General features: G+C 35.7%; 1 protein-coding gene across 1 annotated transcript in view; it reads right to left on the reverse strand.

Annotated features, from left to right (window-relative positions):
- Positions 1-678: 678 nt before the first annotated feature.
- Positions 679-13,525, reverse strand: part of LOC125677672 (uncharacterized) — a 17,037-nt gene continuing 4,190 nt past the window's right edge. Inside the window, exons 3-6 of the mRNA XM_048915791.2 lie at positions 6,099-6,350; positions 5,140-5,631; positions 4,178-4,250; positions 679-1,534 (exon numbers count right to left, since the gene is read on the reverse strand). Of these exons, the coding sequence (XP_048771748.2) occupies positions 1,156-1,534; positions 4,178-4,250; positions 5,140-5,631; positions 6,099-6,350 (1,196 nt within the window). The 3' untranslated portion in view covers positions 679-1,155. The remainder of the gene's footprint in view (positions 1,535-4,177; positions 4,251-5,139; positions 5,632-6,098; positions 6,351-13,525) is intronic.

A 13,525-nucleotide genomic window follows, 5' to 3' on the forward strand; every position in this document is an offset into this window, starting at 1 on the left:
TTAAGGAAATAAAGCGAGTTATGTTGCTGATAATTAACGAAATGATACCACGTTGTCCGGGACTTTTACTATTAGAGGTAGTAATTCTTCTTTTCTCGGGCACTTCAAATTGAAAGAACGGTGAGAGCATACGGAATGTAAGGTAAAAAAAACGATAAACGCTTTGTGAAGTATGTACTCGAGCGGTTAGAGAAAGGTGAACACAAAACTGTGAAAACATAGCGAACGCTGAACGAACGATGAAACTGGGAAAGTAGAAAGTTTCAGGGACTGGCCATACAAGAGTTATATATCTGTACACTATAATGTTATACATACATGTACCCTCAAAATGCATTGTCATGCATGTTCCTCTTTTAAATATGTTAGATATAATGCAGCGGTATTGACCTTGATACCTAATTATGACGCTTATGACGACCTTCGTATCAAGTTTTGGTTTTGTTCCTTATGCCTTTCCATTCCTAAGTTAAGACCAGGAGAAATGATTCCAAACCTTTTCTTTAGCAACACCTTAACTTTGACCACATCACCTTGAATTGTGGTAGGTAATCATTGCACAAAGAATTGTCTTTTTAAATTTCTCTAATATCACAGGCAAATGCGCCTCACGTGAACTTCGTGTGAAATTATTTCACATCAATTTCACGTGAAAAATTTAACATGAAGTTCCTTTTCAATAACTTTTAATCAGATGAGAAAATGCACAGAAACTAAGTGGTAAAATGACTGGGAAAAGCGTGATATTTCCTTTACCAAGCATATGAATATTCAGCATAGTATTATTATGATCATTCTTATTATTGTTGTACATTTGAATTGCGCCTTAATATCTTATCAAAATAATTACCCTCAAGCGCTTTAAATGTAAAACAAATTTTAAAAAAGAACATTGAATACATAAAACGCATAGAATAATGCTACATTGATGCTAACATATCAACTAAGGCAAAACTATGAAGATTATCTAAGACAAGGTAAAGTTAAAAGAAAGGTATCTTACATTGACCTGTAAAACAACTGCTTACGTTGATATATTTTATTTATTGTGCATGCAATTCATTGTACTACCTTTCTAAGGTATTGTGTTTTGTCATTATTTCAGAAATATGGAAAATATACATGATTTACAAACATCAGTTTCTTAGAAGGTGTTTAGGGAATTATATTTGCTTCTTGGTCTGCTGGAATAATATTTTCTAGATCACTGTTGGTAATGTAGTGTGTGCTGGTACTGGGCTCTTCTCCCTCGAGAACTAGTTCTTCAGAGTAGTGCGAAAATCCATCTAAAGTGGGTGCATAAACCTTTTCATCCTTCTGTTTGCTTGCTTCCGGATTGGTCTCAATAAAAGTTTTATTGAAAATACCATGTTCACAGTAGTCCTCCCCTTCGTACAGAATATTGTGTTTCGTGCCGTTATCATGGAAATCATTGTTGTACTTCATGATTTCCTCCTTGTCTGACTCGGTACTGCGCATACTCGAACTTGGAGATACATCATACTTAGATATCCGTTTCTTTTTCCGTTGTTTTCTATTTCAACGGTAATAAAAGCAATTTGTATAATGAAGGTGAAGATAACGAACAGTGGTCAATCTCATAACTCCTTTAAGTAATATAAAATAAAGAGTTGGGCAAAAATGGACCCCTGCATAATTATACCAGAGGTGTCTAGGAAGAGTAAACATCCTCTGGCGACCTCCACATCCACCGGGAGCCCTATGACTTATTCAGGTACATGTAAACGGCGTAAGCGGTACTCAAAATAGGCGTTAAGAACGGCCTAACAATCGGTATGAAACATGCCAGACATAATTTGACCCAAAGATCTGTTGTATTGGCAAACTAGATCATTACAACGACCATAGAGTTTGCGAATCGCCGACTTCAAACAAGAAATGGGGGGTGTAAACACCTTATGCAGGTGATTATGGAATATCGCCAAATAAATATGGACAGGCTCCATTTTCAGGTCATATATGTACATGTAAGACCCGTGATTCTCTTTTTCTAAATGCCCGGCGTTTAACGAATAGGCAATCAGAAATGGTAACGTCAAGCATCTTTAGCGCGTCTATGGCATGATCGTCCTGCAAACGATACATATGTATCACTGAGATATTGTGACCGGTTCCGTGCAAGACTAGTTCAACCACATGATCCGATATGTCTGTAACAATAATTGTTACGCTAGCAGCCAACTTACAATGTATATAGCATATTGAATCCAGAAAGCAAATCATCAAGGAACGTACTTTTAAGATTAAGATTATATACATACACAGGACCCGGATCTCGTTTACATAGCACAAATTTAGTTAGGATATTGATCTTATTCATACATTAAGAAGATATAAATGCTTGTTCAAACAAGAGACCCATGGGCCACATCGCTCACCTGAGTTAGCTTGGTCCATACCTAAAAGATTGTCCTTATATATTTGGATGGAAAACTTTTCTTCCCTATTCAGTCCAAACCTACCTCCGGGGGGGGGGGGGGGGGGGGGGGGGGGGCATGCTTTTTATAAACTTGATTGTGCACTATGTAAGGAAGCTTTCATGTAAAATTATTTGGCCTATTGATTCTTGAGAAGAGATTTTTGTTTAGATGTTCCCTATATGCATGTAAAACATTGATCCCTTATTCTGGCCCTACCCTTCCCACGAGCGGCATAATTTCAACAAACTTGAATCTGCAATGTGTCAGGAAGCTTTCATGTAAATGTAAACCTTTCTGGTCCAATATTTGTCAGAGGACGATTTATAAAGTATTCCCTTATATATTTGTATCCAACACTTGGATCCCGTATTGTGGCCCTACTCTACCCCTGAGGTTATGATTTTAACGAACATGAATCTGCGCTATGTCAGGAAGCTTAGATGTAAATGTAAACTATTCTGGCCTAGTGGTTCTTCAGAAGAACAGTTTTAAAGATTTTCCCTATACATTTGTATGTAAATGAAACTTAATCTACATGACGAGATCATAGCTAAGACGAGAATATGAAAGACTTGAGTGTAACGTACAGTAAAGACTCGATACAGATCATGTGTATAAATCGAAAGTTTCATGGTGGGGGGGGGGGGGGGGGGGTTTAAATGTATATATGGAAGTAGCATTGCCTTGTTATCGTCAATAGAGCACTTCCAGGTACAAACAATGTACGTAATACGATTTTTTCCGTTGTTTATTTTTTTTAATTCTAAGAATTATGTACTTATGTATACACATCAAGAAATGATATATTTATGATATGTATTGCTACGTCTGTGTAATGATCAATCACGCAGGTATCACAAATGAAGAAACTTACAAATCCTGTCCCGTGTATTACAATATTTTGTTCCGTAGATAACTAGAACTTGCTTAGTGAACACTGAGTTTATATAAGTTATTGTAAAATGATAAAGTCGATGAATAAGCTCAAACTGTATTTCTTTTTAAAAGAGTGATTGATAGACTATTCAATATCGACAACATTTTACTCATTTGACGACGTCACCATTTGCAGTGAAGGACTGAAAAATTTAGACCTATGCTCGGTGCTTACGGCCTTTGAGCAGGGGGGGGGGTCGTTTTCGTGTCACACTTACTGTGACACTGGACCTCGGTTTTGCGGTCTCATCAAGGACCGCCCCATTTCGTCGCCTCTTGCTACAAGCAAGGGGTACTGGGGACATATTCTAACCCGGATCCCCACGGGAGTTTAAAAGAGGTTTAGTAGCTAATTGTATTGTCTTTTTATACCACCTATAGTGTTAAGCTTATTCGAGCAATACGTACGTGATACTCTGACTTGTAAATTACATCGGATTTGAATTTGAAACAAGAATATTTTAGAGCAATGCTGCAAGAAACTTGGGGATATATTCCTTAAATATCTATCTATTCAATAGACGACCAACTAGGTTTTCTTGTCTGACAACATTTGCCTATTCTAAACGATGTAATATTACGTTTATGTGAAAATCAGTGATTATCCATTTATATGCAATTTTTGACAATTTGTTTCTAAAAATCGCCAACTAAACTGAAATCAGTCTGTATTTTCGTCAAGTGTGTTTGAAAATAAACCTGTTTATTAGATTAGAATTGAAAAATTAAGTAAGAGACGAACAACGGACTACCTCTGATTAGATCAACTCAGTCCAGACTTTGTTTAAGTTCAGACTTACCTTATGCAGATGAAGACTCCTACGATGAAGATGATTATGACAGCAGCTACAACAAGGGGAATGATAATTTCCACTGAAAGTAAAATTTACATCAAATCAATATATAAATAGCATTAAGAAAATCAGCCTGTTTCGTGTTTTTGTTAAACAGAATCAGCACAATTTCCTTCAGTACATTTTTCTTAATTGGTTTTATATACATGTAGGCTATAAACAGTACCTATGATACTGGTGTCACCGTTTTGCAAACTATTAATGCTTTTCTTTTAGTTCTGTGCTTTAAATAACCTAAAGTGTTGGCAGATGTCTATAAATAGTTTCACAGTCATGTCAATGCTGAAACTATTGGATTATTCATCGATATGATATATTACCCATGTGATTAATTGGGCGTAAAAATGATTTACAGTATCGAATGATTTCGGGGCCTAAAACTGTCTTGATTCTGAAATTCAAACGTTTTCCCAGGTTAATTTTCATTGAATTTCTAGGCAAGTATTCCAAAATTATAGCGACGTTGCATATCATGAATATTGAAACCCACTCCATTTAGATTTACAAAACATTCTGGTGTCGTTTTGTGTTATCTACTGCCTATTCATTCAGTAACAACAGTATCATGCATCAGGTACGTATTATCGTTTTCAAGGGAGCAGAAGAGAAATTGAAAGTTAGTTTATCAAAACATCTTCAGAATTAAGGAAAGGAAAAAACTGCACGATAATATTCAAAATTCTAAAGGAGGGGGGGGGGGCTTACAATTTCCTCTTACACTACCGCTATTAAAATTTGTAGGGGAGGGGAAAGGATGGAGGGTGAGAAGGGGCCACTCACCCAATACATCCTTAATTGCATTAGAAAATAAAATAAATATTCATTATTATCATAAAACACCCACCCCCGATTCTACGAGTCTATGCATAATGTCATACTTTAAATCATTCAGTTGAAAATTACTATACATTGAAGACTAAGCTGTGCTCCATGTTGTCTTTTAGTTGTGGTATCAATATGTTCATCAGTGGACTGCTGCGTGGAGGGAACTTCAAAGTCCGATGTAAACCCGATTGACCATGTCGATGTACCCGGTATAGGATTGGAAGCAGACGACAAGTCGTGTTTACTTTCAGCAGTCGTGTGAACTGAGGAAATCATAGCGGACACTACAGGTGACGCGGAGGATGACGACACGTGTCCTGTGGGAGAATGTGCTGTAGGTAAAATACTTTTTGAAGTTCTTTGTTTCTTGGTTTGACCTGTAGATTGCGCAGATCGTGTTGGGGAAGAGGAGACATGTCTGGTAGATGTTGTGGTAACTTTTGTGGCAGTTGTTGGATATGGTAATGTAGAACTGGAACCTTCAATGGCAGCATTTGTCAGCGGTTCTAGAGGTACCGTGGAATATGAAGGCTGTGTTTCGGTAGTTGTGATTATGATATTTTTACAGAAGTCGTCTGTAATTTAAGTGTAAGAATTTATATACGTTAATAATCAGACAATATGTTATGAATGAATGCCAAAATGCAGTTAACACATTGAATCAAGGACGACAAACCGAACTCTTTTCTTTTTAATGGATTTCATTGAATCCTGAGTATATATGCATGTGTATGGTGTGTTCCAAAGTAGATTATAACCTACGATGTGATATGAACTTGATATTCAGAAGTCATTCGAGAATCGGTTTTATATCGCCATACGTTTGTAATAGTATTTACTAGTTACACAATATTTCTGTTGAAATGCACTTAAATACGTATTCATACTGTAGAGAAAACAAAACTATGATTCATCACGGCATATGCATAGTGTTGTGGTTTGTAAAATATTGATAGTTTCCATGTTTGAGTATAATTTTCTTAATATAGCTCTAAAAATTGAATAATACTCGTTGTCCTTGCTTGAACTGCGACAGGTTTACCTTGCTTTGGTTTGGTTTTGGAAATATTGAGGCTGCACTGGTATCCACCTTTATCCAGCCCTTCGTTCTGTACTAATTGACATCCATCATTAAATAGCTCTTTGATTCCTGGTATGTCATCCCCATAATATGTAACATTCTGGATTGAGTAATTCTTTGGGAATTTACAGGAACATTTATATCCCGTATTTGTTGTAAACCTTATACTTCCGATTGGGACACTCTGTGCGAGTAGGAGTCCGATGTAGTTTCCTGGTTAAAGAACATAAACATAAACACATAGGATTCATTTCTTATTCTATACACAATTGATGTCTATTCAAAGTGTTATTTCACACAATTGCCACAGCTGCTATAATAAAGAGAGAAAAAACTGTCATTCTATTTTTACCTATACATATACCTACACTGTAGTTACTAGTATAACGATCTAGTTTGCTAATACAACCTGATGTTGGGTCAAATGCTGTCTGACGTCTTTCACACTAATTGTTAGGCTGTTCTTTACACATTGCATTGTACTGCGGATTACTCCATTTACCTGATCAAGATATAGGGCTCATGACGGGTGTGACAGGTCGACAGGAGATTCTTTTCCCCCCTAGGCACCTGATCCCACCTCTCGTATATTCAAGGGACTTTGTTTGCCATATGTTAAATTTGTATTCCTTATAGGGGTTATGAAATTCATCACTGTTCGTTATTTCTATCTTTTTAAATGAAACAAGCCAATGTGCAAGATAAGTCTTTGTCATGAATTGATTAATCCGAGAGAACTTTAAGTCATTCTAGAAGTACGTGTATGTCTTCTCCCCTGCCACTCTACGGTTTTCTATATGATGACATGCGCGGATGCGGGACTTTTTATGATTCGTACAATTCTCCAAGACAGGATAAAATTGTTCAGGTTTTACATATCTTTTTCTTCCTTTGATTTAGCTCTTCGCAAGTTAAAAAAAATTATGAATTGTTTAGCCATCAACTATATAGCTTTTATCAATTTAAATAAATTTCCCCTTCAGTTCTGTATTTGTTGGTGTATGTGTTTGTTCAACTCTCTATTTTCTATTGTTTATAGGAGTTATGAGATTGATCACTGTTCGTTATCTTCACCTTTCATGGTGTACATCTATATGTATATCAATTCATAGTATATACTTGAACAAGTTAGAGCCCTAAGTTACCTCGGACTCTATTGAGTGGTTGGTTGTATATATTGTTTAACGTCTCACTCGAGAATTTTTTGCTCATATGGAGAGGTCACCATTGCCGGTGAAGGGCTTCAAATTTAGGCCTATGCTCGGCACTTACGGTCATTGAGCAGTGAGGGTTCTTTAGTGTGCCACACCTACTGTGACACGGGACATCCGGGCGTTATTTAAGATCTTCTCCGTGACATTCACACCTGATGCCGAATGTTTGGCGATGGAACTGTCACTACCTGTTTTAACGACTTCGGTGTGTCGCGGCCGGGATTTGAACCCCGGCCTTCCGCATGCGCTTTAAGCTCTCGGCCACCGCGGCGGTTTCTCGAACTCTATCTTGCGATTCTTATTCATCGAGCATGTTCCGATTGAATTTCGGGCAGAACATATTTTGAGTGAATCCGATCCTATGCTTACTTATTCATTTTCAGCTGGCTTCTTTATTTTAGATGTGAAAAATGGGAAGTACAATCAAATCCTATCTTCTCCAGAGATGACATTATTCAAATATAAAACGTTTAAAAATGTCAGAGATTAAGACAATCGATTATGTCTTGGATTGTATTAACGCTTTCATTGCATATCAGCACGAAATATCAATTTGTATGTATCAAAAGATAATACCTTAAGATGCTACTTTCAAAGAGAGTATGGTTGTTTCATTCAATATAAAATTTTATAATATTGTGTAAAATGTATGCCATTGATTTAGCATTCTATTTCTATGTACAAAGTTTTGAATTTGTCACCTGCATGATGACTATACTAATTGATTTATTGATGGGGTTTTTTTTCTGTTGTTGTTTTTTTTGCTACTAATCATTTGAGTTAGGGTTGAGAATTTGCTTTCAATAAATATGGAAGCAGTTTAAACTATCTAACGGTTAACAGTGAATGTTGCAAGTTTGTATTTGCCTTTCTCAACAATAATTGATTCTATGTCAAACACCAATGTCAATCTGTTTAACACGCGAGATGAACCATAACTCCTTTCAAAACTTTGAGGTTATTGGGTGAACAATCGATAACTTGAATAGCACCCTTCAAACATTTTGAAGCGCAACAACGAAATAATCCGAAGAACCACTTCATATACTGGATATATAACGGTGATATGAAAGAAAATCACGACTTGTGTTAAATGTTAATTTTTAACCTTTCATTTGACCCCACCCCCTGTTGTACTGCATCGATGTGTTTAGCGCATTGTTTTAAAAAAAAAATCCTCCATATTTTAGGTTGATACGTCGATCTACGGAAAGCTGATTCTATTCATTTCTTTTAATTTTTAATTTCAAGATTTAATTTTTTTTTAAACAAACGTGATTGTTTCAAAATTCATACAACGTATCAAGTGCATACAATGTGAGGTCACGAGAACTCTTTAAGGAAGTTAGCTCCCGAACTTTTGAGCACAACTGCTCAGGATGCTACAACTAAGTATTTACTAGTTCAATACTGATCCCATTGGTGCAAACATATTACACATATGTTACTGAACCCTATCCAGTTGAGAAATTTTGTGTCAGTTCAAGTTTTGAAAGAGTTTGGCAGGGACTATATTTTGTGTTGGAAGAATTCATCAATCAAAAAATTTCTAAATCTGCATGATATTACACTTTCTGTTTCATCCAATGTATCGTCTATTTCCATACTCCTATACGTGTATTTCAGTTTTATAATTTATGATACAGGTAGTTGAGACTTGGAACTAGTTCAAATGTTGTAATTTATTAATTTGGTTTACATATTTTCCTAAAACAGAACACCGATTGTTAAAAAAGTTTTAATTAATTTACTGGAAATTTTGTATAAAAATTCAGTATTTTCGCCAATAATTCAAAAATTTTCTTTCCAACCCCCACTTTTTAAAATTCCATTTTAAAGTGTAAGACCAGACCTTGAACATTGTGTAAAATTTTAGAAATTGACATTACTCCTAATATGTCCTTTTAAACTCTCAATTTTGATATCATGAAGTTTTTCGTATATCAAATGCAAAAAAGTCATTATTTATTTTCATTACTAGTGTTAATTTTTTTTTTATCTGTAGTGTTAGTAGACATGATTATGTATCTATTTTATGTAATGATTGATTTGTGTTGCTTATGTTGTGTTGACATTAACAGAAAAATCAAGTTTAATTGAATACATTTTTAATTTCCCAATTATCCTTCAATGTAGAAATCAAAATACTAAATCCAAAAAATTGACATTACACCAAATCTCAGGTGCGAAACTCTTTAATCAAAATAATGAAACGAATATTAGCCAATCAAAATCACCGTAATTTGATCAAGTCATGAAATATCAATTGATATTGATATAAACCATATTTGAGCAAACACAACAAAACTTTTAATGAACATGTACGAGTGATCGATGTCTCTAAAACAAAAAGTAATCTCTCTCTCTCTCTCTCTCTCTCTCTCTCTCTCTCTCTCTCTCTCTCTGAAAGAACAAAACCCAGCAGAATTCTGAGGATAAAACATTTGGGGCAATTTTTCTCTCTAGTCTGTATTCTCTCTCTCTCTCTCTCTCTCTCTCTCTCTCTCGCTCTCTCTCTCTCTGAAATTGAATATGTTCAGCCAAAAGCAAAATTTGAAATACGTTGGTTTTCGTTTATTTTCGAATATTGATGATAGAGTGTTAACTCTGTACTTCACATGAGGGATTTGTGATAGAATAGTTGGAGTAGACGAAACATGAATTAGTGAAGGTTTCACAAGGCAAGCTATTTCTGGGTTTCAGCGACGAGAATTTTACAATGGGTGCGAACGGTTTCGTGGTAATAGAAAATATATATGTGTATTGAAAAATAAGTAAATAATAATGAAATGAGTTGAAAATAAAAACGTAATGAAAATAAAAACAATATGACACATGACACATGATATATCACGTAGAATCAGTGTCGCGCTGAAACTTTTGCTGTCTAGAGATTAGAGCGTCTGAGAGATCTTAAAACGTGCAGCACTTCCCCTTAGGCTTAGGATGTCTTTAAAACAAAACTGTCGACTCTTTAGAAAAGAACGGTGAATAATTTTCCGATTCGCATATTTCAAATGGTATTGTAACTAACATCTGATACCTCGAGGTACTTTATCATTTGTTTATTTTTGTCTTTTGAGAAACCAAGTTTAGAAAAATATTATATGTATAATGAATAGGTAAATGAGGCCATTTAAACACCCACTCCTAGTATATGCGAAACTTTTGAAACAAGAAATATACTAGGCAGAAATGTCGGCGTAATAAAAACAAACATGTTCTCGTCTGTTCCTGGTGTACAGCGAGATTAATCACCTAAAATGTATTAGATCATGGGATCGGGATGGGTGAAGGAATTTTAAATCTACCTGTGCTTCTCTTTATGCAGAACTGAAATGGAATTATCTCATTTAATGTAAAGCCACATATAAACACTTGAAATACTCCCATCATTATCTACAGAGCGGCCGCAGCTTATACAGCTGACAGCTATCCCCCAGTAAACACTATTAATAAGATAACACCCGTTACAACCCCAAAAATGCCATTCGAGTTCTCTAACAAACTACATTTCATGGTTTTAGACATGCATGTATTTACTAACGGAGGGGGTTACTTGCGGACGAAAGAAAACACCCCCCAAAACACCAAAGAAACATTATTTATGAGAGTTTATTAAACATTACTGGCTGGAAAGTCTAGAGGAAGAAATGTAGATAAACTTGTGTCAAGTGAACGGATACCCACCATGACAATCAGCATTCTTGTATAGAATGTTTCTTATACATGTATGTTTCTTCCTGTCAAATTTTAAGGAAAAAAGTTAACATAAATATGGTAAAATTTTGAGTTCTTATTAAGAGTTTTTCAATTTTATAAACAAAATTTTGCGTCAAAATTGGGCGGTCATTCAGATGAGACCGCAAAAACCGAGGCCCAGTGTCCCAACAGATGTGGCACGATAAAGATCCCTCCCTGCTCAAAAGGCCGAACAAGCGTCGAACAAACTGAAATTTTCAGCCCTTCACCGGCGTTGGTGACGTCTCCATATGATCGAGTGAAATATTCTCGAGAGGGACTTTAAACAATATTCAATCAATCAATGAGTTAAAATGATATGAAAAGTGGATATTTAACTGCATCATTCAGATTTATCAACACCGGTATATCAAGACATTTAATTCTAGGATAAATAAAAATGATTGAATAAGACAACACATTGATACATGTGTATATATATTTATGGTATTTTTGTCAGATACAAGTATGGCGATAAGATCGACTAGAACTTTGGAAGGAAGTGGTAAATGGCTATTTGTTTGCAAACATATTTAACTATACCCATAGATGAAAAATACTTATAGGTTATAGGCCAATCCGAAAACATGAGTTATCTTTCCTTGATCCGGAACGTAGTGTCCTTGCGTAACAGTAGTTTAAGACTTCCGGGTAGTATATTCGAGAAGCGTCATTATCAACAGTGCAGAAGACCGCAAAGATATTGCTGTATAATTTAACAGTAATCATGCCAACAAATATGTTAACGTTAATAAAAAATCCAATGCATAAGTTTACTTCATACACGTGAAAATAACCAACTTTGCATGTAAAAATAATAGAAAATTAATGTTGTAAGTAGAGGACCCCCCCCCCCCCCTCCCCGATAGAATGTTCTATCGTTAAAGTGATGTAATTTCCTACGGCGGGCCTGTCATGAGACGCAGTTAGATTATTCTAACTACCCTTCCCCCTCCCACTTTCCAGGATTTTACGTGTTTTATGACTGAAATTAGTATATATTATATATTGCATACATTTCATCAGGATCTTTAGCCCGTGTTTCAATAGTCAGATTTATAATAAAATATCAGAAGTTACTTGTTCAATATCAAAGTAGTACATTCAGCGATAACAGTTCTGCCACGATGAACGTCTTGGTATGTTGGACTGACACCTCTGGATTTTGAAAATGTCCATCTCTTTGATTGGCGAGTAAAAATTTATCCCAGCCTGTACTTGTAAGTGAGAGTCCACTGACAGATTTCCAGCTGACTACTCACAAATTTTATACAGTTTCAAATACAAGTATAACCATAAAGAAATTCATCGTCACAAACCATCTTTAAACTGACATTTACACATACAATTGTTTTGAAAATAAAATAACTTATAATTGAACGCCCTGAATTTATAGTCGGCAAGAGTGTGTACCTGTAAATACAGCCATTTGGAGTAAAATATTTGGAGTTTTACTCAAATTATTTTGTAAATTTGTGGCGAAAAGGGGGATCTAAATCTGTCATTGCAATTTCTGTTATGACACGATACGTGCCTATATATAATCACTTACATTTCAAGGGGGCTAAAACGAATAAAAGAGGGAAGATACAGAGACGTCAAAAGCATTCTATTGGGGTTAAACTTACCTTCCCCCAGAAAGTACATTTGAGAATATACCCCCCCCCCCCCCCGGCGGACCACACAGGTCTATGAAAAATAATTTATTTCAATCGAGCAATATTGAATAAAATTAATTAATTTTTTTTATTTAATTACCTATTTTTCTGCATTTTAAACATATCAGTTGATATTTTAAAACAATTCCAGCCTCATGCTGCAGTGTACAAATGATTTGCACACAGAATGAACACGCCCAGGTACTTGGAGAAAGTTACCCAAACATTGCTATCTGTTTATTTTTGAAAGAATCGATTGGTAGTGGTGGAATAATTTTTGCGCTGATAAAACAATGAGAGCGTTGATTTCCTAATGTAATTGATTTTTTTTTTTTTGAGAGGGGGGGGGGGGCATGTTATGCAAGATCTTTGCACGTGTCGATCCTCGTAAAAACCCGAGCTTTGAGTTGATGAGATACCATCATCTCTTGAGAATCAGAAGTTCTGTTCTGATTTCATACAAAATAATTATGTCAGTCGTTATTGGAGACATATGTAAACAAATGAAAGTCTGCGTGATTTCCAATTCAGTTTTTAACCCCCCACCCCCACCCCCCCCCCCCCCCCCCCCCCCCCCCCCGAAAAATCACAGCCGACTCGATCAAGAAATTCGTTTTTGTTTCCATTAACATTTTCTTACTCTCTCGTATAAATGATTTCAACTGTTTACGATTTTGAACAACACCCATACTAATATAACTCTTATGTAATATATGCGCAGCCTGAGTGTGTTACTACCCGGAAGTTGTCATATTCACCACTAAATGTAAGAATA

Source organism: Ostrea edulis, chromosome 3 (genome assembly GCF_947568905.1).
Source record: "Ostrea edulis chromosome 3, xbOstEdul1.1, whole genome shotgun sequence".
Classification (NCBI taxonomy): domain Eukaryota; kingdom Metazoa; phylum Mollusca; class Bivalvia; order Ostreida; family Ostreidae; genus Ostrea; species Ostrea edulis.